Source organism: Mus pahari, chromosome 10 (assembly GCF_900095145.1).
Source record: "Mus pahari chromosome 10, PAHARI_EIJ_v1.1, whole genome shotgun sequence".
NCBI lineage: Eukaryota > Metazoa > Chordata > Mammalia > Rodentia > Muridae > Mus > Mus pahari.
The window spans coordinates 40,362,006-40,383,944 of record NC_034599.1 but is presented as its reverse complement, the minus strand read 5'-3'; the positions used below and the strand labels follow the sequence as shown (position 1 = coordinate 40,383,944).

The 21,939-nt window shown below is 47.7% G+C and overlaps 1 protein-coding gene across 1 annotated transcript; it reads right to left on the bottom strand.

Annotated features, from left to right (window-relative positions):
• Positions 1–6,524: 6,524 nt before the first annotated feature.
• Smim35 (small integral membrane protein 35) lies at positions 6,525–21,651 on the bottom strand. Its single transcript, XM_029543578.1, has 4 exons — positions 21,570–21,651; positions 9,237–9,353; positions 7,797–7,830; positions 6,525–6,624 (listed from the first exon to the last, which is right to left on the bottom strand). The coding sequence occupies exons 1-4, from the start codon at positions 21,649–21,651 to the stop codon at positions 6,525–6,527; spliced, it is 333 nt and encodes a 110-aa protein (XP_029399438.1).
• Between the last annotated feature and the right edge of the window lie 288 nt (positions 21,652–21,939).

Below are 21,939 nucleotides of genomic sequence, written 5' to 3'. Positions count from 1 at the left end.
TTTGACTCAATAGTGATATGTCATGCAGAGGAAAGAATTGATGGCCCTAGCACTGGGTTAGGTCTTGGAGCTGGGGATTTCAAGGTGAGCATTCTGTGTTCTCTAGGAGAACTTGCATCCTAGGTAGATCGGTCATCAAGGCATAGAGACAAGAAGACAGTTCTGAGCGGATCCCTGGTCATCTATAGCCCACAAACTCAAGCTATTCCCCTGACTCACTCTCTAGGAAGAGTTGACAGGCATCATATTGGCCCACAGTGTCAGAACCATGTGTGAGTTCAGTGTGGGCACAGCAGACCATGAGCCTCGGGTCTCAGAGGCCTTCAGACAGTCACAGCCCATCAGCAGGGTGAGGTAGCAGCCAAGTGGTCCCTTCAGTGACTTATGCCACCTGCAAGGGCAGACACAGTGCCACCTTCCTCCTCCTGCATAAACAGCTCCTTAGAAGAGCTGTCCCACCCGTGGCCTGCGGCTACATGGCTGCATGATGTGTGCCCAGCAGCACCCTTGCAGCCCTGCAGCCTCTCTGCAGTATTTACAACTCCTCAACACAGCGGTCCCCATCCTTAGCCTCGTCCCAGCAGCCCTGAAAATGCCCCTGTAGAGGACCACAACGACTGTTTCCATGACTCCTGATTGCATCTATTCCTCTAAGGCCTTGGTGGTTCAACCTTTCCTGTCTCTAAACTGGAGTCATCATTGTCCCCTCCATTTAGATGGCCTCTGCTGGTTCCCGTGATGGTTCATAACAACCCCACCCCCACAGTCATGGAAACCCTGCAGACCTTGCCTAATGGAAAAGGTGACCATCAGAGGCCTCCTCAGCCTGGCCTCTTTGGTGGCCTTGGAGCTTTCTCATCCTGCTTTGTCCGTGCCTAGCTACTTTGAGTCAATCACACTCTCTGAGACCACTTCCTGGTCTTTTTCTTTTTTTTTTTTTTTTTTTTTTTTGTCTCCAGCATCCCCCACTCACCACTAAATAATCTCCCCTACTATTAACTGGGCTGAAGAGTTGAAAATGCAAATTTGAGGTCTGAGTTCCACTGGACAGCTTGTAAGAGCACACAAAGGTTCCGCTCAAACCAGAAGGTTCTTCAAGCCCTCCCTGCTACCTCCTGTCCCTTCTCATCTCTTCCCTTTCACATCTTCACCCCCACTCCCCACCAGCCCTCATACCCACCTACCTCCTCCCCCCCCCCAGCAAACTGCTGTGCATGCCCCTGGCCCTTTGTGCATGCCAGTTCCTCCTGCTCATATGTCCTTCATCCACTTTGCTGTTTCAAGACTGCCCAAGTACCCCCTGGAAAGCCCCTCTGAGCTACTCAGACCCTGTTTGTGCTTCCAACATGTGGCCTGTCACTATGTGGCTATCGGTGAAAATGAAGTGGTAAGTGTTGCTCTTGGTGCCCCATGCAGCTGCCACGGTATGAAACAAATACCTCGTGGTTGCTGGGTACACACCTGCTGGACTCATGGGAAAAAGGTGAAGAGTGTGGTATATTAACTATGCTAAGTGGAGGTGGGAAACCTCAGACATGGAGTCTATGACAGGCAATACAAGGTGAGATCCCAGGATCTAAGGCCAGCAAAGAGTCAGCACAGGGAATAGGGCCAGTGCTGTGGAGCCTTGTATGGAGTGGAGGGTGTGGAGATAGGGCCAGCATGTAATGTCTGTTCACTCGGGCTTAACCGATTACGATAGCAAAGCTCTTGGGCTGGAGAGGCCTCAAGGGCAGCCCCAGGGAATGGAAAGAGTGCTTCTCCGGATGCTAGGTATGATGTGCTTTTTGCAGATGAATCTATACCTCAGTCTTCTCATCTGTCACAGAGAGACAGTCGTCTTGAAGCTTGTCTGTTTTCACTAGTTCTCTATGACGTTTCATTGAAGCTTCTTCACCCAACGTTCATTCCAGCTCAAACAGCAGAAACACCTCTTGACTTACCTCTGTGCCCTTTCCATCCAGCCAATGCTGGTGAATGGTGATGAGCACCCTATAAATGGTGACTAAATGAACGCATGAATGGGTAGAACGTTTCCACTCACGGCAAAGAACCATTTGAATGCAGGTGAAAGCAGTTCAAGAGGCAGCATTGAGATGATTATGACGGTCACAGGAGTCTGAGCAGACTGGGTGCTTGGGAGACATCACCCTGAACCTGAGAGAGAGAGAGAGAGAGAGAGAGAGAGAGAGAGAGCTAGAGGTAGCTGCCAGCTTGATTTTCAGTTTGCTATGCTCTCTGCTTAGTCACGTGGATCTATTATTCCCTTCCCCACTTTCTTCACCCTACAGCTCCTAAATAGTGTAGGACTTAGGGCTGCGGACCAAACATTAGAAGGAAGACTAGAGAATAAAGCCAGGAAAGTGAGGTGAAGGGGTGAATGAAAACATTCAGGTGCATTCACCTGCTCTTTGGGCAAACATTCATTGGGTACCACAACACTAAACCTCCTGAGACAGGCAACTAGACATGATCCTGCCAGTTGGCTCAATTATGCATGATGTACACATTTGTGTGCACACAGACTCACACATAGACACACACAGACACACAGACACACACACACACACACGCACACACATACACACACATACACACACACACTGTCCATTCACCTCTCTGACACTCTCACCCCAGCATGGTGGAACTGAAGTTACCCACTGTAAAATATTCTCATAGCTGGAAGCCTCAAAGCTCTCAAGGCTAAATGGCAACCTTACACAAACAAGGTCTCTGGGGCCTAGAGAGCCTCAGCCCATGGTCTTTAGGGAGAAGGATCAGGCTTAAAATAGAAGAGGAAGGACTTCTTCCATTTTCCACCCACCTTTCTCCCAGCAGCCCTCTGCTTGTGAACGAGAAGACCTATGCAAGGTTTTAGGGAATGGAAGCCAAGCCCATGGTTCCGCAGGAGAAGGGTGGTTGGGGTGTATTGCCGAGTGGGAAGGGCAGGGTCCACCAAGACTTTGGTCTCCAGCACTGCACCCCCACATTGTTTGTTGGTTTCCTCTGAGCAGACAGAACATTTTCACTTCTGGTCCCCAAGTGTGAGAATTCACCAGGCCACTGGCTTCCTGTTTTGCATTGGCTTTTGCACACTAAGCAGTTTTTTAAAATAAAATGATGATGCTCTCATCTGCTGCTGTGTTGTCCTTCTTAAGCCCTGGAGCATAGGAGGGGCACCATAGACTGTTCTCCTGGGTCCTGTCACCTGACCCTATCTACTGTCACTGGCTTGGGGCAAGGCGAGGAAGACTCAGCAGAGGAGCTATGGCTTTGAACATGCCTTAGGTTGTCCCTTGGTAGAAAAGCTTTCCATCTGTGTGTGCCCTTGTCTAGAAAAGTGTCTGATCACACCACAAGCATGGGAGGATGTGGCTAAGGAGGGGGAAGGAGGAAAGATGACAAGCGTTGGTTTTGAGAGCAGCAGGCATGGACCAGGCTTGAAGCAAGATGCCCTCAAGAGGATGCAGAATCCTTTCGCTTAGTGTCCTGAGTAGTTCCTCCCTACGTGAACACATACATGTACACATAAGTGTATGTGAGGCACAACAGGGGACTTAGAAGAGATGTAAAGTCTAGCTTGGCCTGCTAGAAATGCTTGTGAGAGAGGAGAGGTCAGGTTAATCTCCAGAGAGACTGTATTCCCCTTAGAGACTTAGCCAATACCTAGAGGAGTGAAGAAAATGAATGGATGAATGAATGAAGAGGTGTGAGCAAGAGTGTTTCTAAGTAAAATCAGACGAGAACAAGGGCCATGAATCTTGAAGAAGGCTCCTGGGAAATGTGAACTATGAGCTGGGAGGAAGAGTGGCAGGCAGGGATGACTTGGAGATCAGAGAATAGAAGTAAACAAGGACTGGGAAGTGGGCAAGGCACAAGCTCAGAGCTGAGATCAAGCCTGGGAGGTCTGAGCCCTGAAAGCTCCATCCATCACTGTGGGGGGATTAGCAGCTCACTGGAGGGAGGAGCCAGCATCTTGGAAGCTGTCGATCAGAGAGCAGCTGCCCCTTAGCCTGATGCTCTAAGCCAGCCACCAAGGATTTAATGAACTTAAATTTATCTCAAGCCACCTATTTCCCCAACCTCTGTCTCCCTACCGGTGAGGCTGAAGTGAGGCTGGGTACCTGGAGCCCCTACCCTGATCAGTCTGTGCTCTTTCAGGTATTGAGGAGTCTGGGATGATCCATACCTAACAGATCTCCGCAGGGTATAAGGATTGTGGGTGCAGGAGAAGAGGCCATTCTAGGTTGGGCACAGCCCTGGGAAGGACATTTAGAGGAACAGGGTAATATAGAAACTGTAGCTGGTAGCCCTTGGCACAGCAGGCTCTCCAGTGGGATGGAGCAGGAGACAGAGGGTAGAGGAGCAATGGGTAGGCCCTAGTACAGCCAAGGATTGGAGTGCCCAGCCCATGCCAGGCCTTAGAGACCTGGTACTTGGTTTCTGGTCAGCCTGAGAAAGCTGTAATCTGCCCCTTCACTGTTAGGGTGTAGCCACTGTTCGGAGTGAAGAAAACTGCTTCACCATGGGCCTGCGGAAGTAAGGAGAGCAAGGGGGTGCGGAGGGGACATGAAGCACGTCAGTGGGCTCAGAAAGAGGAAGCAGTCCGCTCTCGCTTCTGCTTCTGGGCATGGGAAATACCCACTATTCTCCCATCCTCAGCAGATGTCCCTGTCCTCACCTGAAGCCACACAACCTGGGCCCAAGTCTACCTGGGGGTTCAAGGCTCATTCTCCTTTCAAGTATCCAAAAAGTCTCCTGAGTCCTGAGCACTCCCCCAAGGGACCCAGAGGGCCCCACAGGCCATGCCAACCAGGGCAGAGTTGAAAGTGATATTGGGGTCACAGAACCTGTGAGTTCAGAAGTGGGGTCCAGCTTGCAGAGCTGGGTATCCAAGCAAGAAGGAAGCCAACGGCAAGCGTATTCTCTTTCTCCATCACTTCCAAGAATTCTCTGAGAAAGGGAGAGGGGGTCCAGTGCCGTGAAGAATCCCTCTTCATACTCAACAGCTCAGGGAAGAAACCCCAGTCAAGGGCTTCCAAATCCTAAGGCTTGGTGTGTTGTGTCCAAGGCCCGCTGAGCTGGGTATAAAAAGACTCTCACCCCTGGCAGGAAGCAGGAAGGATCTGCCGGGCCTGGCGCGTTCCTTCCTCCACAGTCTGTTATAGGTCAGTGAGAGAATAAGAAGCAAAACAAGAAACACAAAACACAGGGGCCTCAGCAAAAATGAGGGTAAGGACGGCAAAATAATGGCCAGCCTTCCCCTTCCTGTCTCTGTTTTGGCCTCAGCATCCTTTAGCTTAGGGCTGGGGCTGGTTGATCCAGTGGCAGGCCTGACCAACACAGGCCCCTTACGGCTTTCTCCATTCACTGCTGCTTCAGGGAATGCAGTCTCTCTGGATGGAACCGCTTTATACCAAATACCCGCTGAACTAAAACTAGGACCCACTGCCTTCAGTCCAGTGGGTCTCAGGCAGAACAAGATGCCATGGGTCTGGAGGTAAAGTGTTCTACAGTCCTTGTCCTTAGCTGCTTTGCTCAGCCTCCACCAGGCACCTCCCATGGCTCCACCGCTGTCTCTGATTTGTACAGGACAGTAGAGACGGAAAATAGAACCCGTCCTGGGCACTGCGCACACCCCAGGTCGGGAGCCTAAACAACAGGGACACTGTTTCTAGACTGTTCTGCTCATGTGTGGTGGGCACGGAGCCTTATCACTATAGGGAGAACTAGTCAGAGGGAGATAGAAAGGGGAGAAAGTATGGGAAAGGCCCAAACCAAACACAGAGGTGGAAAGAACAAAGTAAAGACCCTAGTTTGGCCTTCAGGGAAGTTGGCCACAGATAGAAATGTTAAAGAACATGTCTGAAATCACCCCTCTGACCACATGAATCCCTAATGAAAATCATTGACTCTCCAGCTCCTGGTAGCAACTTTACAAAATGAAATGACACGAGATTCCACATGAACATCTACCCTGTAGTGTCTCAGGGCCACCCCCAGCAGCATTTGACAGGAGGGAGGCTGGCCTGGCTGTGATTTGTCACACTGTGTCTGCAGGACACTTGCAACTCCTACAGGCTCAGGGCATCCTGAAATTCTGTTTCAGCCCTGGGGGGCAGTTGCTTCTCTGTGTCCCATGAAAAGACGGCTAAGCCTGGTCAGGCTCTTCCATAGGGGCCTAACTCTATAAGGGCTAGAAGAGGACCCAGAGAAGGCCCAGGTCAGGGTTTCAGGGCCCAGGAAAAGTCAGGGGAGCTCATGATGACCCAGGAGCCTTTCCTGTGTAAGGAGAAGAGATACTGAAAATAGAGGCGGCTTGGGAGGGCTTTACTATGCTGGTTCAGCTGGTCTGACTCTCCCAAGAAAGAGTAGAAGGATTGAGCCATTCATCTGTGCTCTGAGTGGCCCTTGGTGCTCAGCTTTACAGCCTGGACCCACATAGGACCTTACTCTGGCATGAGACCCACTCAATTCTCCTGTCCTGCCACTCACCTGACCTTCAAAAGCTAGACACTGCTCCATCAGACTCTGTCATTGGAGAACTTCATGTAGCCACCATCCGGGCTGCTCATGTGGCCGCTGATGGTGAAGGGTGGGCCCACCTCCAAGTCCTTCAGGTTCCTGAGACAGATTTCCAATAAAGCTGTTAAACTGAGAACCCAGCCTCTCCAGGGGGCCTATCTCCCTAGATGAGAGCCAACCAAGTGGATCCTAGGAGCAGAGGCAATATCTGAGCTCTGACTCACTGACTTATCTTCCAGAATAAGATTTGTCTCAGCTCCCAGGGCCAGAGGAGAAGTGGGCCTGCCCTGTGTCAGGGAGTAGTGAAATGGCTTACCCTGAGAGGGCTTTCTGACTTCTGTTCCTCAAATCCACAGCTTTCTTTGATTGCTCTTCTTTTGTGAATGCTATATTGTGCCTGAGGTTGCTTTGTTTGCAATCAGGCTTGTCTCCAGCATAGGCAGTGAGATGCTTAGGGACAGAGAATATGCCAAGCCATCTTTGTATTTTTGGAAATAAATACCATAAAACTGGCTATATAATAAAACTTTACTGAATAAATAATAAACAGGTAGATGGGTGAGTAAGTGAGTGGATGGATGGATGGATGGATGGATGGATAAACATATAGGTGAATAAATGGATGGATACACACATGCATGGATATGTGCATGGATGCATGTGTGCACGCATGAATGGATGGATTCATGGATAGGTAGGTGGGTAGATGGGTAGATGGGTAGAGTAGGTGGGTGGTACATAGGTAAATTGGTGAGTAGTGGGTGGGTGGATGTGTAGATGGATGAAAAAGTGGGTAAGTGGGTGGGCCAATGGGTGGATAGATGAGTGGGTGGGTGGATGGGTAGATGCATGATTAAGTAGGCAAGTTTGTGCATGAGTGCATGAGTGGGTAGATGGATGAATAAGTGGGTAGGTAGGTAGGCTGATGGGTGGATAGATGAATGTGTGGGTAGATGGTTAAATGGATGAATATGTGGGTAAGTGGGTGGACAGATGGGTAGAGAAATGAATGGATGTGTAGATGGGTAGATGGATGACTGAATGGGAGGCAATGTTCTCTGCCTGAGAGTGAGTGCTAAAGTGAAGGATATCACATGGTACTGCAGTAGGCACAAGTTTTACTCTGAGAGCCTCTCTCAATGGTGTCTTTCTGGTTTGAATGGATAGAGTCAGGGAAGGGAAGCAGTAAGTTCCATTTCTGTCTCTAGTTCATTCTTCATTATATTTAGCCCCAGTGCCAGCCCACCCAGTTCTGCCATGAGCCTACTCACCGGATTTGGTATAAGTTGAAGACAAAGTTAGGCCCTGGGAAGACAACCCAAAAAGAGCGTTAGGATCCCCAGGAGAAGTGACTATCATGCCTCTAGGACCATCTGGTGCTTCCCCCACCTGCCCATAGTATAAAGAGTCTGGCCTCAGGATGCGCTACACGGTTCTCAAGACCCTTCAAGGTTTTTTCATTAGGAGCTCTGATCACCCCAGGAAGGGAGCAGTCTTAGCCAAGAACCCCCAAAGAACCAGTCCTAAGCTTCACCCCAGACTCCAACATGTTCCAACCCTGTGGTTTTCATCACACACTCCTGTCTACTCCAGTAATGCAAACTGAGGGACGGAAACATCCCTCTGCTGGTCAAGTGCTTATCTAGGGTATGTGAAACCCTGGGTCCCATCCCCAACACAGCATAAACTAGGTGTGGTCACATACAGCAGAAGTCCTAGCACTGGGGAGCTGGAGGCAAGAGAATCAGAAGTTCAAGGTTATCCTTAGCTGCATAGGTAATCTTAGGCTAGCCTGGGCTACAGACTGTTTAAAACAAACAAACAGACAGACGGACAAACAAACAAATGGAGGCTCTCATAGATAAACAAACAGAGACTGTCATAGATAGATAGATAGATAGATAGATAGATAGATAGATAGATAGATAGATAGATAGATAAATAAATGATAGATAGATGATAGATAGATAGATAGATAGATAGATAGATAGATAGATAGATAGATAGATTAAGGTTAGAGCTGGACATAGACACCATGGTACTTGGCTATATTCCCAAAACCCTCTAGGCTGAGGAAGATGGAGAGTTTGAGGATAGCCTGGTATCCAAACCAAGACCATGTCTAAAAACAAGAAAAAATATATTAACTTCTTTATTCTGTGGAATTAAAAAAAAAAAGCACCCCAAGGGTAAGTATGCCGGTACATGGTAGGTGCTCAATGGATAACTGGAAATGCGCACAACTGGGAGGTTTCCTGTCACCATTCCAACTTGCTGTCCTTGCTTCACCAGTTGAAAAGACCAAAGCAAATTCCAGAAGACACATCAGCAAGCTTGGGAAGCCAGAGGCAGGGTGGGGAGGTGGGATGGGAAACAGAGGCTAACATAGCCTGGCACCCTGACCTTCTAGGCACTGCCTTGAGCCTTGGTGGGGAGAGGGGTTTAAAAAAAAAAAAAAAAAAAAAAAAGCAGGCTGCTTCCTCCAGTGGGAGGAGCCTCCGTTCTCGCGTTAAAGACCCCATTTCTCCTTCCAAGCCTCACCTCAGCTGCTCAGCTACCAAGTCAAGTCTTCAACCACTGCAACTACCAGAGGAAATATTTTGCATCCTGCTGTACTGAAAGGTTTGCCACCCCGCCCAGCCTTGCCCCAGCTCTTACAATGAGGAAGGGCCGGGCAAAGCTGGGGCTGATAAGCATGGGGGCTCACTCACCGTCCCAGCAGTACCCGCGCTGGTACCACTTGGCCAAACTGTAGCCTAGGATGGACACGAGCAGCAGTGACAGTCCCACTCCAAGGATCATGCCCAGTGTGCTGATGGAGTCGTCACCTGCGGAGGAGAAGCCACATATCCTCACATCCCCTGTACCAAAACGCCCTCACAGCACTATCTTCCAACTTCCCTCCTCTCCCTCCTGCTCCCCATCAAGGTGACAGTCCTGTAGAAGCCTGCCAGGCTAAGCTGGCTGGTTCAGCCTAGCCGTGCTATGGTGGGGAATATCCGATACCTGAATTTTGTAACTGTGTTCATGCCCGTGGGAGGGACCCGTTAGTCCCTTCATCCTTCTAGCTTTCAGCTGCTTTGATAGGATCTTCAGAGTGTTAATTCAAAGAAACAACAGCAATGGATATTTCAGAATTGGAGAGATTCCTGAAACCTTGGGTATCCCAAGATGCTCTGCCTTCCCGCAGAAGAACCCGAGAGGTCTAGCCTCAGCATAATCCTGGTGGCCAGGAAGCAGAGCCTGGAGACCCACAAGAGCACAAACCGTAGGACCCTGGTCCTCTTCTCCCTTTTGCAAAGCCTGTGTACACAGTGGGCAGGGCTTGCACTCGGCTGGCTGTGTGCTCTGCTCCTTCTTCTCTTCTGTGGGATGAGCTCTTGGCTAAGTTTATATGTAAGGGTAAGCCAAGAACAAGAGACAACGAGGGTTTGAAAGTATGCATGGAAATGAGAGACCAGACCAAACCAGAGGGAGAGGACCAGGCTTTGAGGTCAACGGTAGGCACACCATGAGGCAGCTCACCTGTGCCAGGGCAGGGGAGGATGGGGAAGCCATTAAAGTATTATGGAGAAATAGAATGACACCCCCCCCCCGTGTCCGTGGGTTGAGGATCAGAGGCTCTAGAGATGTTGCCATGAGGCTGGGAGATGTGTTGGTTGAACACAGACACTGGGGGCAGGCTAACGTGTGAAGTCCAGTCCCATCCTTTGCATAGGGTGGGGGCCATTAGTCCCTTTGCCCTTCTAACTTTCAGCTGCTTTGATGGATTATTGAGATGACTACAAAATGCACAGAATTATTGGGACGATTGATGGGAGTGTCAGGAAAAGAGGACGCTTAGGATTGGCTCTGGCACACACTAAGTGCTCATTAGATGTTAATGATATCATTACTGCCACCATCATTATCACCATCTAATCCATCAAACAGTGCAAGTGTGTTATAAAGTACTTCACTGTCTGTTTTGCCCAAGCCACTCTCCCTAGCTCCTCCATCTTTCTTTCCAGTAAAATAGCCAGGTTAAAGATAGGCATGGCAGGGATCAGGAGGCAGAGACTCTGTGAGTTTAAGGCAAGGCCGGTTTATATATAGCAGGTTCTAGAACAGCTAGAGCTACATAGTGGGAGCCTGCCAAAACAAGAAAAAGACAGGCTAGTCATTTTCCACTCCTGAAGACAAAGTGACTGTCAAAAGCAGTCAGGATGGGTGTCTCTTTCTAATCACAAGTTTCAAAAGCCCAGACCTGTACAGACAAGCAAAACATTCACAGCATGGGCAGGAAGTGACAACAAGATGGACCCTACGGGTATGCTAGAAAAGAATCCCTAGCCTAGGGAAAAATCAGGAGATGGAGGAAACGCACTTCATGATGATGTCAGTGGGTTCCAGAGAGAGGATTCATGCTCTTTATCCAAAAATTGAGCCCCAAAGTGACAGAAGGATTCCCAGATTGAATTGTAGGAACCCAGAACTAAGCAGAGCCCCAGACAGAAGACGGTCAGAGCCCACACAGGAACAGCACAAGGGTAAATGGAGTCCCAGGCAGCTTTAGAGAGCTGCTATACCTTGTCACAGCCTGGAACACCAAGAGAGGCAGAGAGGTCATAGAGCCCCTGCAGACCTGAAGAAGCCACATAGAGGGGTCCCAGGACACCACTGTACAACCTTGCCTAGTTGGTGCTTAAACCTATCACTGTGGACATAGCCATGGGTGTTGATGTGAGCTGGTGACACCAGGGACTTTTTATTACTCCTCCCAGACCCCTTAACTCCCCTAGAACAAGGGGGAAGAGGGATTACAGAAGAGTCTGACATCTGGGTAATTAAGAACACAGCTAATCATTAGGTTTTAGGAACCACAAAGTCACATTTTTGGGGCACACATGAGTTCATCAACTGAGATTTGTGCCTGCTACTGATAGCTCAATAGTAAAGATTACAAATATCTCGGAAGGGATTAGCAACCTTACAGAAGGGTTTGGTGGAGTGGACTTGCTGTCTTTGGTACTTCTGTGAGTGTGTAAGGGCATGGTATTCACTGCCTATCCTCTTAAAGCAGAGAATGGCCCCTGTCAGATACCAAAACTTCCGGCCCCCTATCTTGAATATCCCAGCCTTCAAAGTCACAAGCAACAAACTCCCACTCCTTACAAGTTATCCAGCATCAGATAACAAACTCGTACTCCTTACAAGTTATCCAGCATCAGATACCCAAGGCCTACACCAGTCAGAGGAACACTGGGAAACACTGACCTTGAAGTTGCCTCTGTGGGGACATGAACAAGGTTAGGAGAATTGTAAAGAGCTCTGTGCTGCTCCAGGAAGCTCCCAGTCATTCCACACGTACTTGATGGCATCTCCTCGTAGGTACATGTGTTACAGAAGTAAATAGAGGAGACAGAAATACTTGTTCCTGGAGAATACACTCCAGTGGAAGGAGATGGCCAACGAGCTTGAAGGAAGGAAGGAAGGAAGGAAGGAAGGAAGGAAGGAAGGAAGGAAGGAAGGAAGGAAGGAATTTAAATGAGATACTTGGTAGTGGTGCATGCCAGAGACAACAGATAGGGCGGAAGAAGAGCTGGAAAGTCCCAAGGGTCTCGAGAGTGGAGTTTAAATAAAGTGCTCAGGGAGCCTCAGGAAGAAAGGCTGGTGAGGAGATCCCCAAAGGGGATGAGAGGAAGACATCAAAAGTAAAAATGTCCTCAACAGAGGAAGCAAGGAGCTCCAAAAGGACCATGGCTCCCTGCATGGTGAGGAGTGCAGAAACAGAGTGAATGTCAGGAGCCATAGTGCTCTGGAGACAGCGAGAGCCTGACCTGATCTCTGAGCAAGATGGGCAGTCAGCGCAGGACTCTGAGCAGAGAGCAAGATGGGCAGTCAGCACAGGACTCTGAGCAGAGAGCAAGATGGGCAGTCAGCGCAGGACTCTGAGCAGAGAGCAAGATGGGCAGTCAGTGCAGGACTCTGAGCAGAGAGCANTCAGCGCAGGACTCTGAGCAGAGAGCAAGATGGGCAGTCAGTGCAGGACTCTGAGCAGAGAGCAAGATGGGCAGTCAGCGCAGGACTCTGAGCAGGGAGCAAGATGGGCAGTCAGCGCAGGACTCTGAGCAGAGAACGTACAAAACCAAAAGACCAAAATAAAAGCAAACTCCCTACATTTGAGCACCCAGGACTCGACTACTGGGAACCTGGTCCCGGGGACTCACAGGTTCCCACAGAAAGGGCCAGTCTTAAGAAAGACAACTGTCACTCCAGACTGTACCTCTTAACCAACTAGTGAGATGTCCACCCACATAAGCAGACATAGACTGTTCACAGGCGGCCTATGAGATAAGGCCAGATTATTGCCCTTCTACCCGGCTGTTGTCAAGGACATGACTGATGGAAAGATGACCCCAACTGTTGAAAAGACAGAAAGGGGTGACATTGAAAAAGACAAACAGCCAGGTTGTTTTGGCAGGCAAGAAGTGAACAAAAGGAAGGTCCCTATTCTAGATTCCCTTCTGTTGCTGTGATAAAATACTGTGACCAGAACCAATTTAGGTGAAAAAAGGTCACAGTTCAACACTGAGGGAAGTTAGGGCAAACACCAAGGAAGAATGCTGTTTATTGGCGCATTCGTCAGATTCTGCTTAACTTTCTTATACATTTGAGGCCTAGGGATGTTTCTGCCCATAGTGGGCTTGGCCCACCCGGAACAGCCACCAAATGAGGATAATCTCATTGATATGGCCTCAAGCCAATCTGATCTGGGAAATCCCCCAATTGAATCTCCCATAGATGGATGATTCTAGGCTGGATTGGGGTGATACCTGAAGCTGACTAGCAGAACCATTCATGAGAAACAGGACAGAGATCTCAGAAGATCATCAGTGGTGGTGACCAAGAGTGAAGGGACAGGGCTTGCCTTCACATGTTAGTAGAACTAGCAGTGAATGTGGAAGCTGGAATTTTGAGGGGGATTTATCACAGTAAAGTGGTCAGAAATAGAAAACACCAGAAGGAAATCACTCATAGGGAAGTCACTGGCCTAAGGTTCAGAGGTGAGGACAGAAGGAGGCTCCATCTCTGTTCCTCTTCTGTGCCATCCCCACCGGTGCCTGCCGAGATTGCTTGCAGAAACACCACTTAACTCTTCTCAACTTTTCCAGAATGTTCCTTTAGTAGATATTCCTTACTTAGCCTCCCTTTGATACCCTTAATTTTCTGCTGTAAAATATCCCTGCTCTAGGCATACAGAAAAGCATGAGAGCATCAATGTGCTCACTTCTAATCTCCAAAGATTCTAACATTGTGCCGTTCTTGCTTATGAAAGACCTCAGGCAGAGACCATCACTAGTCAATGCACCAAGAACAAGCAACCAGAAGTGCTCAGCCCGCAGAGGGACATCTTGGGGAACACTGGCTGAAGGGGAGGTGGGAAGCACGTAAGACTGGGGTCCTGAGCTGCGGGATGCTGTCTTCTGGATATGATGTGACTGCTGTGCTCATAAACCCACAGCAGCTGTGGTCACCTGCACATGACCAGGGCAGCCAAAGTTCCAGCACAGAGTGGGGAGGGGCACACCAGATCCTACCCCTGGCTGATGAGCCACTGGCAGTTGACAGTTTCTGGAGAAAGGGCATTTGTTCCTCTTTGGGGATGTGGGTACTTGTAGGTTGTCCCTGCTCCAGAGAATGGTGCACATGTGGGCATGTTCTTACGGGTAGCAGGAATTGGACTTAGTGGATTATTAAAAGAGAAAAAGGACAAGACCATGAAGTTGAGATGCAGTGGGAGAATCCAAGGGAGAGCTGGGGGAGAAATAAGGGATCAATATCTCATATTTTATTCTACACGTATGAAATTCTCAAAGGATAATTTATTTTTGGATCTAACTTTTAGAATAGCCCTTCCTTAGTTTTCCTTCTCCCAAATTCAGTATTTATCATTTCTATGCATGTTTTTAAAGCTGTCTCTTCATAGTTTTTACATAAATTGTGTGAAAACAATATTATGGCCATCTCCCCTCTAGCCATTATGGAATGGTAAGGACCAGATTCCCTTCCCACTTTAAATGACAAGAAGTCCAAATAAAATACATGAGCAAGATGTTCTGTGTGCTTCCTGGGAGAAGACTGAAATGACAGGGACCCATCTGCCATCAGTCTGTGTCCAGCTGTGGACAGGCACAACCAGGGGCATCTGCCATCAGTCTGTGTCCAGCTATGAACCAGCCCCACAGGTTCCTGCCACCCTTCCCCCACAGCCATGACAGACCCAAACTGTGAGCCTGAACAAGCCCCTCCTCCCTTTCACAGCCAGCAGAAGGTGACAGACCAGACCTAACACTGTTTTCTGTGCAGAAACAGAAGGAAAAAAAAAAAAAAAAAAAACGATCCAGTGACCATGAAAGGGGTGGTGGGGGAGAATTCAGATCCCACCTCGAATCTTCCCGAAAGCGTTACAGCTCACCAGCAGATGCGCACATTACTTTAACAACGGAAAAATGAAGGGTTTCCCAGAAAGTAGAATTAAACTCCATTTTAATTTTTTATTGATTAATTTATTTAAAGGCACGTGGGAGCTTTCACCTGCCAAGTCATTTCAGCAACCCTAATTTAGGGTTTTACATTTAAAACTCTATCTAGTCTTTGAGGCGGCTGTGTCAGGAGCAGGAACTTGTGAAAGCCTTTAATTCCGATATGTTTCTTTGTTTTTGTTTTTACCCAAACCTCAGCTTGTGGCCTGTAGCCTATGAGAGATCTGTCTGGAGACTGGAGAGATCAGCGGTTAAGGGCACTGACTGCTCTTCCAGAGGTCCTGAGTTCAATTCCCAACAACCACATGGTGGCTCACAACCATCTGTAATGGGATCTGATGCCGCCTTCTGGTGTGTCTGAAGACAGCTACAGTGCACTTACATATAGTAAATAAATCTGTGTGTGTGTGTGTGTGTGTGTGTGTGTGTGTGTGTGTGAGAGAGAGAGAGAGAGAGAGAGAGAGAGAGAGAGAGATCTGACTGTCTCTGTCTATCTTTCTGTCTCTGCCCCCCCCTGTGTGTGTGTGTGTGTGTGTGTGTGTGTGTGTGTGTGTGAGTCCAGTGTGGAAACCAGAAAACAACCTTGGGTGCAGACAAACATTTTGTGAAATGAATCATCTGTCCCTGCCCCTTCAGTTATTAGATTGATTGTCACCATCTAGATCTGTACTTCTTGTTTTACAGTTTCTGTGTAGGTTAGAACCAGTTCAAGGGTAACAATGTCAAGTAAATGTAAGTGGGAAATGGAGACTTTCTATAACTACAGAGTTACAAGTTACTTACCACAAGCATGACAGGAGGGAGGGAGTCAGCCACCAGAGGACAGCAAAGCCCCAAAGACAGAATTCTCAGTGGATGTCCCCTGTAATATGTGTCCCCCTGTAATATGTGTCCCCTGTAATATGTGTCCCCTGGGTTGGTCCACTAATAAACCAGATTGTGACTATGACAAGAAATGAGTTTTCCCTCTGAAATTCAGAAACCATTCTAAGAATCCACCTGAGCTCTCCCCAAAGCCTGTGGGATGCCTTAAGCAACACCCCTGACTTCCTGCACTCAGGGACCATTTGTCCACATGCCCAAGAGGTCTGTATGGAGTTCTTATGTGCCAAGCTCTGTGCCCACTCTGCTCTGGGTGTAGTGGTCAGGGCAAAGGAATCCCGACTTCATAAAGCATAGGCTCAATTAATCATGATAGGGATCGTATTTGTTCACTGAAGAAGTACAGGGGATCAGAGTCAGAACAGGGGAACTGAACTGGTCTAGGATGCCTCCCTGACTCTGACACAGGAAACACAGAATAATGTGATTTAAAAAAACAAAAAGTGTAAAGTGGCCTTTTAGATCCAGAAAACAGCATGGACAAATTGCTCACATTAGAGAATAAAACAACAGATGCATAAATGTATTGATAGGCTAGTGTGTGGGGCTGGGGCATATACTGATGTTGGGGTATGGAGTTTGGCCAGGTGTAGAAGGAGGCTGAGATGTAAGGATTAGGGCTGGGTAAGGTGTGAGTGGGGCACAGAGCGAACAGAATGAGAACATGAAGAGATTATCTCATCTGGCCTGGTCTGTGGTCTATATGAAGGAGTTCTACTTTGTGGAAAGCCATTTAAGCAGGTACTGGTACAAAGTCATGGCCAATCATGTCCATTCTAAAACCTACCCTGCTGCTGTGTGTAGAATATATTTGAGCAGAAAAGAATGAGAGGTCGAGTTAGAAGGAAAGAAGAAATGGTGATTGACCTTGGGTGGTGATCTGTGCCACAGGATGCCAAGATCAACGTCAAATGACCAGACGTCGGGCAGATAGCTTTAGTGGAAAGATTCAAAAAGCCTTATAACCAGATAGCTAGGAAGCGGGATCTGACCAATGAACTTACAGCTTAAGAGGGAGGGAGGGAAGAAGAGGAAAGGATGAGGGAAAGTAAAGAAAAAAAAAAACCCAGTTCAAAATCTAAGAGATAGAGGATGAAAGGAAGAGGGAGAAAAGGGGGGAGGGGGAGGAGGGGGAGGAAGAGGAAGTGGGGGAGGAAGAAGAGGAGGAGGAGGAAGAGGAAAAGGAGGAGGAGAGATAAGATTTTGGCACAAAACCATGAAGATTTTTTTTTTTTGCTTACAGTGAGAGAGATAACACTTAGTTTTTTAAACAACTATTTAAAGATTATAGGCAAACAGCAGATGAAAAACTTCTGTTCTAGAAGATTTGAGAGAATTTTTTCCATAATATTTTTATTGATTATTTGGAAATTTCACATCATGAACCCTGAGTATATTCACTTCCCAGTCTTCCCAGGTCAGTTCCCCCTTGCCCTTGGGAGCCCCCACCCCCAAAAAAGAAGGAGGAAAAGGAGGGGGAGGAGGAGAAGGAGGAGAAGGAGGAAGAGGAGGAGGAGAAGGAAAAGGAGGAAGAGAAGGAGGAGGAAAAGGAGGAAGAGAAGGAGGAAGAAAAGACATAGAAGAAGAAAGGAGGAAAGAGGAGGAGGAGGAGGAGGAGGAGGAGGAGGAGGAGGAGGAGAAGCACTACTACCACCACCACTTATCACAATGGTTAAGAGGTTTTTTCCTACGGCTTCCTGTGTAGGTTGTTACTTTTGGGGTGTAGGAATAGGGGTTGTCACAGCAGCCTTCTATGCCTCTCTTTTTCAACAGTGAGTCTGCAGTCATCCATAGCCTACAACCTTAGCTTCTTTGACCTTTACAGTCAGCGGGAGCACTAATTGGATTTCTGAGAACTTAGTAAGAAAGGCAAGAATCTTCCACCTCTATCTCAGCTCAGCAGAGTGGAGACATCACCCAGACTGCTCAGTCCAAAACACAGAACACACTGTGTGCAGAGACAGCCGCAAACCACGGAAGGAAAGCAGCTTGGACCTCTGAGCAACGTAACATCGAGAATGTCCTGTCTCTACCAAGAGGGAAGACAGCCAATGCATTCAGAAAATGGAGAACCAGGCTGAAAGGATGATGTAATGTTGGATTCCATGGAAAAAGGTTTTCAGTCACCATAATTGTTTCCAGAATGAAAGAAGAACATGACCGAAGAAGTAAAGGAGACTGTAGAGGATGCCTGCCATCATGGCACTGCAGAACTGTGGAGGCTGAGGCAGGGGGATGCCTTGTGTTCTCAAGTTTCAGGTTAGCCTCAGCAAACCTATCAGACCCTGTCTAAAGAATTAAAATTCTGTCTTGAAGATGACAGTAATCAAAAATAATACACTCACTGAAAGGACTCAACAATAGATCCAAGCCAATAAAACAAAGACAAAGAATAAGGAAGCTGGGAACAAGGCAGATGGCAGGAGAGAAATGTGAGGTGAGCAGCCAGAGGAACTACTCTCAATTGTAACAGTGGTGTTAGAATTGGACGAAGAATACTCAAAAATGCATAAAACTTATGAAACTTAATTTTAAAAACAGATAACTTACACACCCAGAAACTCCAAATATGAGACATGAATAGACAAATACTGGCAAAACAGTGCTAAAAATCAAAGATATGGAACAAATAAAAGCAGCAAGAAGAAGACATCTGGGGACTCATGGGTGAGTAGGGACCGTGTGACAGCAGCTACTTCCGAGTGGAAACAACAAAGATCAGAGAGATACGGTGCTCAGAGGAAAACCCAGCCACCAGGAGCCCTATGCTTGGCAAAGCTGTCTTTCAATAATGAAGACAAAGTAAAGACGAAACTTTTCAAGGTTAAAAAAAATTACTGAATTTGTTGCTACCTGGTCTATAGCATAGACATTAATGAAATGTACTGAATGACTGTTTGAATACAGCTCCACAGTGTAGTAGTTATTACTTCTGTTTTACATGCAGAAGGCCCTGAGTTCAAGCCTCGGCAGAACCGGGTGTTGGACTATTAATCTTAAGCTCAGAGCTCAGTGGTTGAGCACTTGTGTAGTAAGTATGAATATACACCCCCTACACACACACACTATAAATATCGATAAGGGTAATTCTGTAACTTTTGTATGGATGTGTATATCCCTGATCTTCACAACTATACAAAGCAATTGCATAAAACAAATTATATATAACAGTGTTGGAGCGATAACAGATGGAAAGGCGTTTGTCAATAAACAGCACAAAGGAATTGGATGGTTGCAAAAGAGTGTAGTGCCAGCTATGATCACAGCTGGTAAGTAATCACAGCAATATTGTGTTAGACTTGTGACTTAAACATATATTGTATGCAAACAGCACACAAAAGAGAGAGGAGAGAGAGAGAGGGGGGAGCAGTAGTCACTACAATCAAGCTGTCTTAAATCTAAAATTAATTCTGATAAGCTAAGGTGTGTGTGTGTGTGTGTGTGTGTGTGTGTGTGTGTATCTAACATAAGCCCTCGAGAGGAAAAACATGTTCTAGAAAGGATCTGGGGAGATGGCTCAGTGAGTAAAATACTTGAGGACCTGAGTTTGAGCCCCCAGAACACAAGCTAACAAATAAATAAACCAAAGCTGGTAGTCACCTAAGAACCTATGGCTGGAGAGTTCACAGGTCCCAGAGGAGAGCCTACTATTGTTTTGCTAACACACATATTATTAAACCGACTTCTAGACACTCAAATGCATATGCCTAGATTAGCCCAGCCCTCAACCTTCATCAGAGAAAGCTTGGTTTCAAGATGGTCATCCGTTAGCATAGTGACTCACAGCTGGTCAGAGAGCAGCGAATGAGTAACGGTGAAGTGGTCAGTCCTAGATGGGATACCCATGTCACACTTCCCCATGTGGCTCAGGAAACATCACTGAACAGGGGGTGGAAAGATTGTAAGATCCAGGGTTGGGGAGGAGTGCTGTGAAAAGGTTTCTTCTAGACCCGACAGGGCTGTGTGCAGCTGTGGTTACCCATACAACACCAGCACATGATGGAACCAGTCTTAATTCCAGCACAGACAGACGGAGGGAGGGTTGTGAAGCCCCTCCCCCATCTGAAGAGCTTTGGCAGTTGAAGTCTACTAGGACCAGGAGAGTTAGTTTTCCTCAGGGGAGGAAGTGGCACCAGGTAGGTTGCTCGCACTGCGGTGGGTGGCCCCACACCCACAAATCTAAAGATGCTGTGGATCTCATTCAGTAAGTTAGAAAAAGAGGACATGAGGTTGGGGGTGGGGTTGGACGTGTACAAAATTCTACAAGATTAATGTTTTAAAAGATTTTTTTTAAAGGTGGATATGGTGGTATGTGCCCTGGGTAACAAAGACAAGAAGGGCCTGTGAGCTTGCTAACCAGCAAGGTTGGCCAATCAGTGAACTCCAAGTTCAATGAGGGTGGAGAGAGAGAGAGAGAGAGAGAGAGAGAGAGAGAGAGAGAGAGAGAGAGAGAGAGAGAGAGAAGGGTTGGGGGGAGGAAGAAATGTCTTAAATCACCATTTCCAGATGGTCACAAGTAAAAGAAGAAATTCATGTAGAACAGTGGTTCTCAACCTTCCTAACACAGTTAGGAACGCAGTTCCTCCTGCTGTGGTGAGCCCCCCCCCAGCAAGTTATTTTGTTGCTGCTTCACAACTGTAATTTTGCAACTCTTACAAACCATAATGTAAATATCGATATTCAGGATCCGATATGTGACCCCTGTGAAAGGGCCACTCAGTCCCCGAAGGGATTGTGACACCCAGATTGAGAAGCGCTGATCTAGAGAGCAATCAAAAAGGATGAAAACAACTGTTAGAGTAGAAGTTAATTAAATATGGAAACACAAATGACCAGGCTCGTAAATGAAGAAAATGCCACTGGTTGCATAAAAACAGATCCCAAAGCAACTCCAGGAAAAACTGTCCCTGGCAAGGTGGACAGCTCAGATGGAGTCATCAGACTACCTAAAATGAATAAAAAAAGAATGCTTTCCATTCTTGTGACCTTATGCTCTACGGTCCTATGGGGGAAAGGGCGTGTTTCTCTTTTATTTTCTCCCAACATAATGTTTTCGTTAATTATTTGGCACTTTTGTACAACGCATCTTGATCAGGCTCATTTCCCGTTCCTCCTAGGTTCACTTGCATTCCCCTTCCCCCCCCAAATCCCAAGTCCACTATGCATTGCCCATCTACTCACTGGGGCATGGTCAAACTCTCAGTGGCCAGCCCCTTAAAGAAAACGAAGCCTTCCCCCATCCCTTTGCCAGAAACGATCAACTGTGAAGAGCTACATTTCAGCATCTTTATCACAATTTTTAAGGATTCTTCAATAGCTTCCTGTCTGGACTGTTTCCTTTGGGGTGGGGGTGGGGGGTCACAGAAGCAGTCAATGTCTCTCATCCTCTGTTATGAGTCTGCAGTCATGGATACCCCACAAAAGAAGCGTCCCTGCGCATGGCAGCATGAATCATGGACTACCACATGCTCTCCTCTACCAACTCCCAGCAGGGCAAGTGGCAGCAGCAATGGAGGTTTCAGGTCCCAAGCTGGGCCCATGGGTCAAGCAGTAGCATCCATGGTGGCTCAAGCGCCTGAGTGGCCCAGGGATGCTCCCTCGGCAGCTACCTGCTCCACTTGTTCACCTTGGCTGTACTTCCAGCTGACTTCAGAGCCTGTTGCAGCTGCCCTGTCTCCAGTTCCACCTCTCCGCCAGGTGCACTTCTCCGTTCCGCCATCTTTCTCATCTCTCCACCGCACGCTTGTTTATTAAACTGGCATTGCAATCTTCTGTGTGTCACTCGGTGTATTATTTTGTACAAATATCTTTACGTGCCAATACTTACTGCAATGAGTCATCGATCTGGTTCAAGGTTTCTGGAGCACCACAAACACTGAGATATTGCTGGGACTCATCTTAGATATCCTAAGAGTCAGAGTGACCATCCCGTGGGGCAGCTCAGCCAGGGGCAGGACCCTTGTGAGCTCCAGGCCACTGCACACCTCCCTGCCCACAGCGCCGGCTG

Bases quoted from the DNA above. Each gene is read 5' to 3' on its own strand.
- Smim35 (XM_029543578.1), bottom strand. From the start codon at position 21,651: ATGGCGGAACGGAGAAGTGCACCTGGCGGAGAGGTGGAACTGGAGACA. The intron at 9,354-21,569 runs GTACAGCCAAGG...TCTCCTCCGCAG, and splicing joins GGCTCTGAAGTCAGCTGGAA to GTGACGACTCCATCAGCACA. The intron at 6,625-7,796 runs GTGAGTAGGCTC...AATCTGTCTCAG, and splicing joins TTCAACTTATACCAAATCCG to GAACCTGAAGGACTTGGAGG.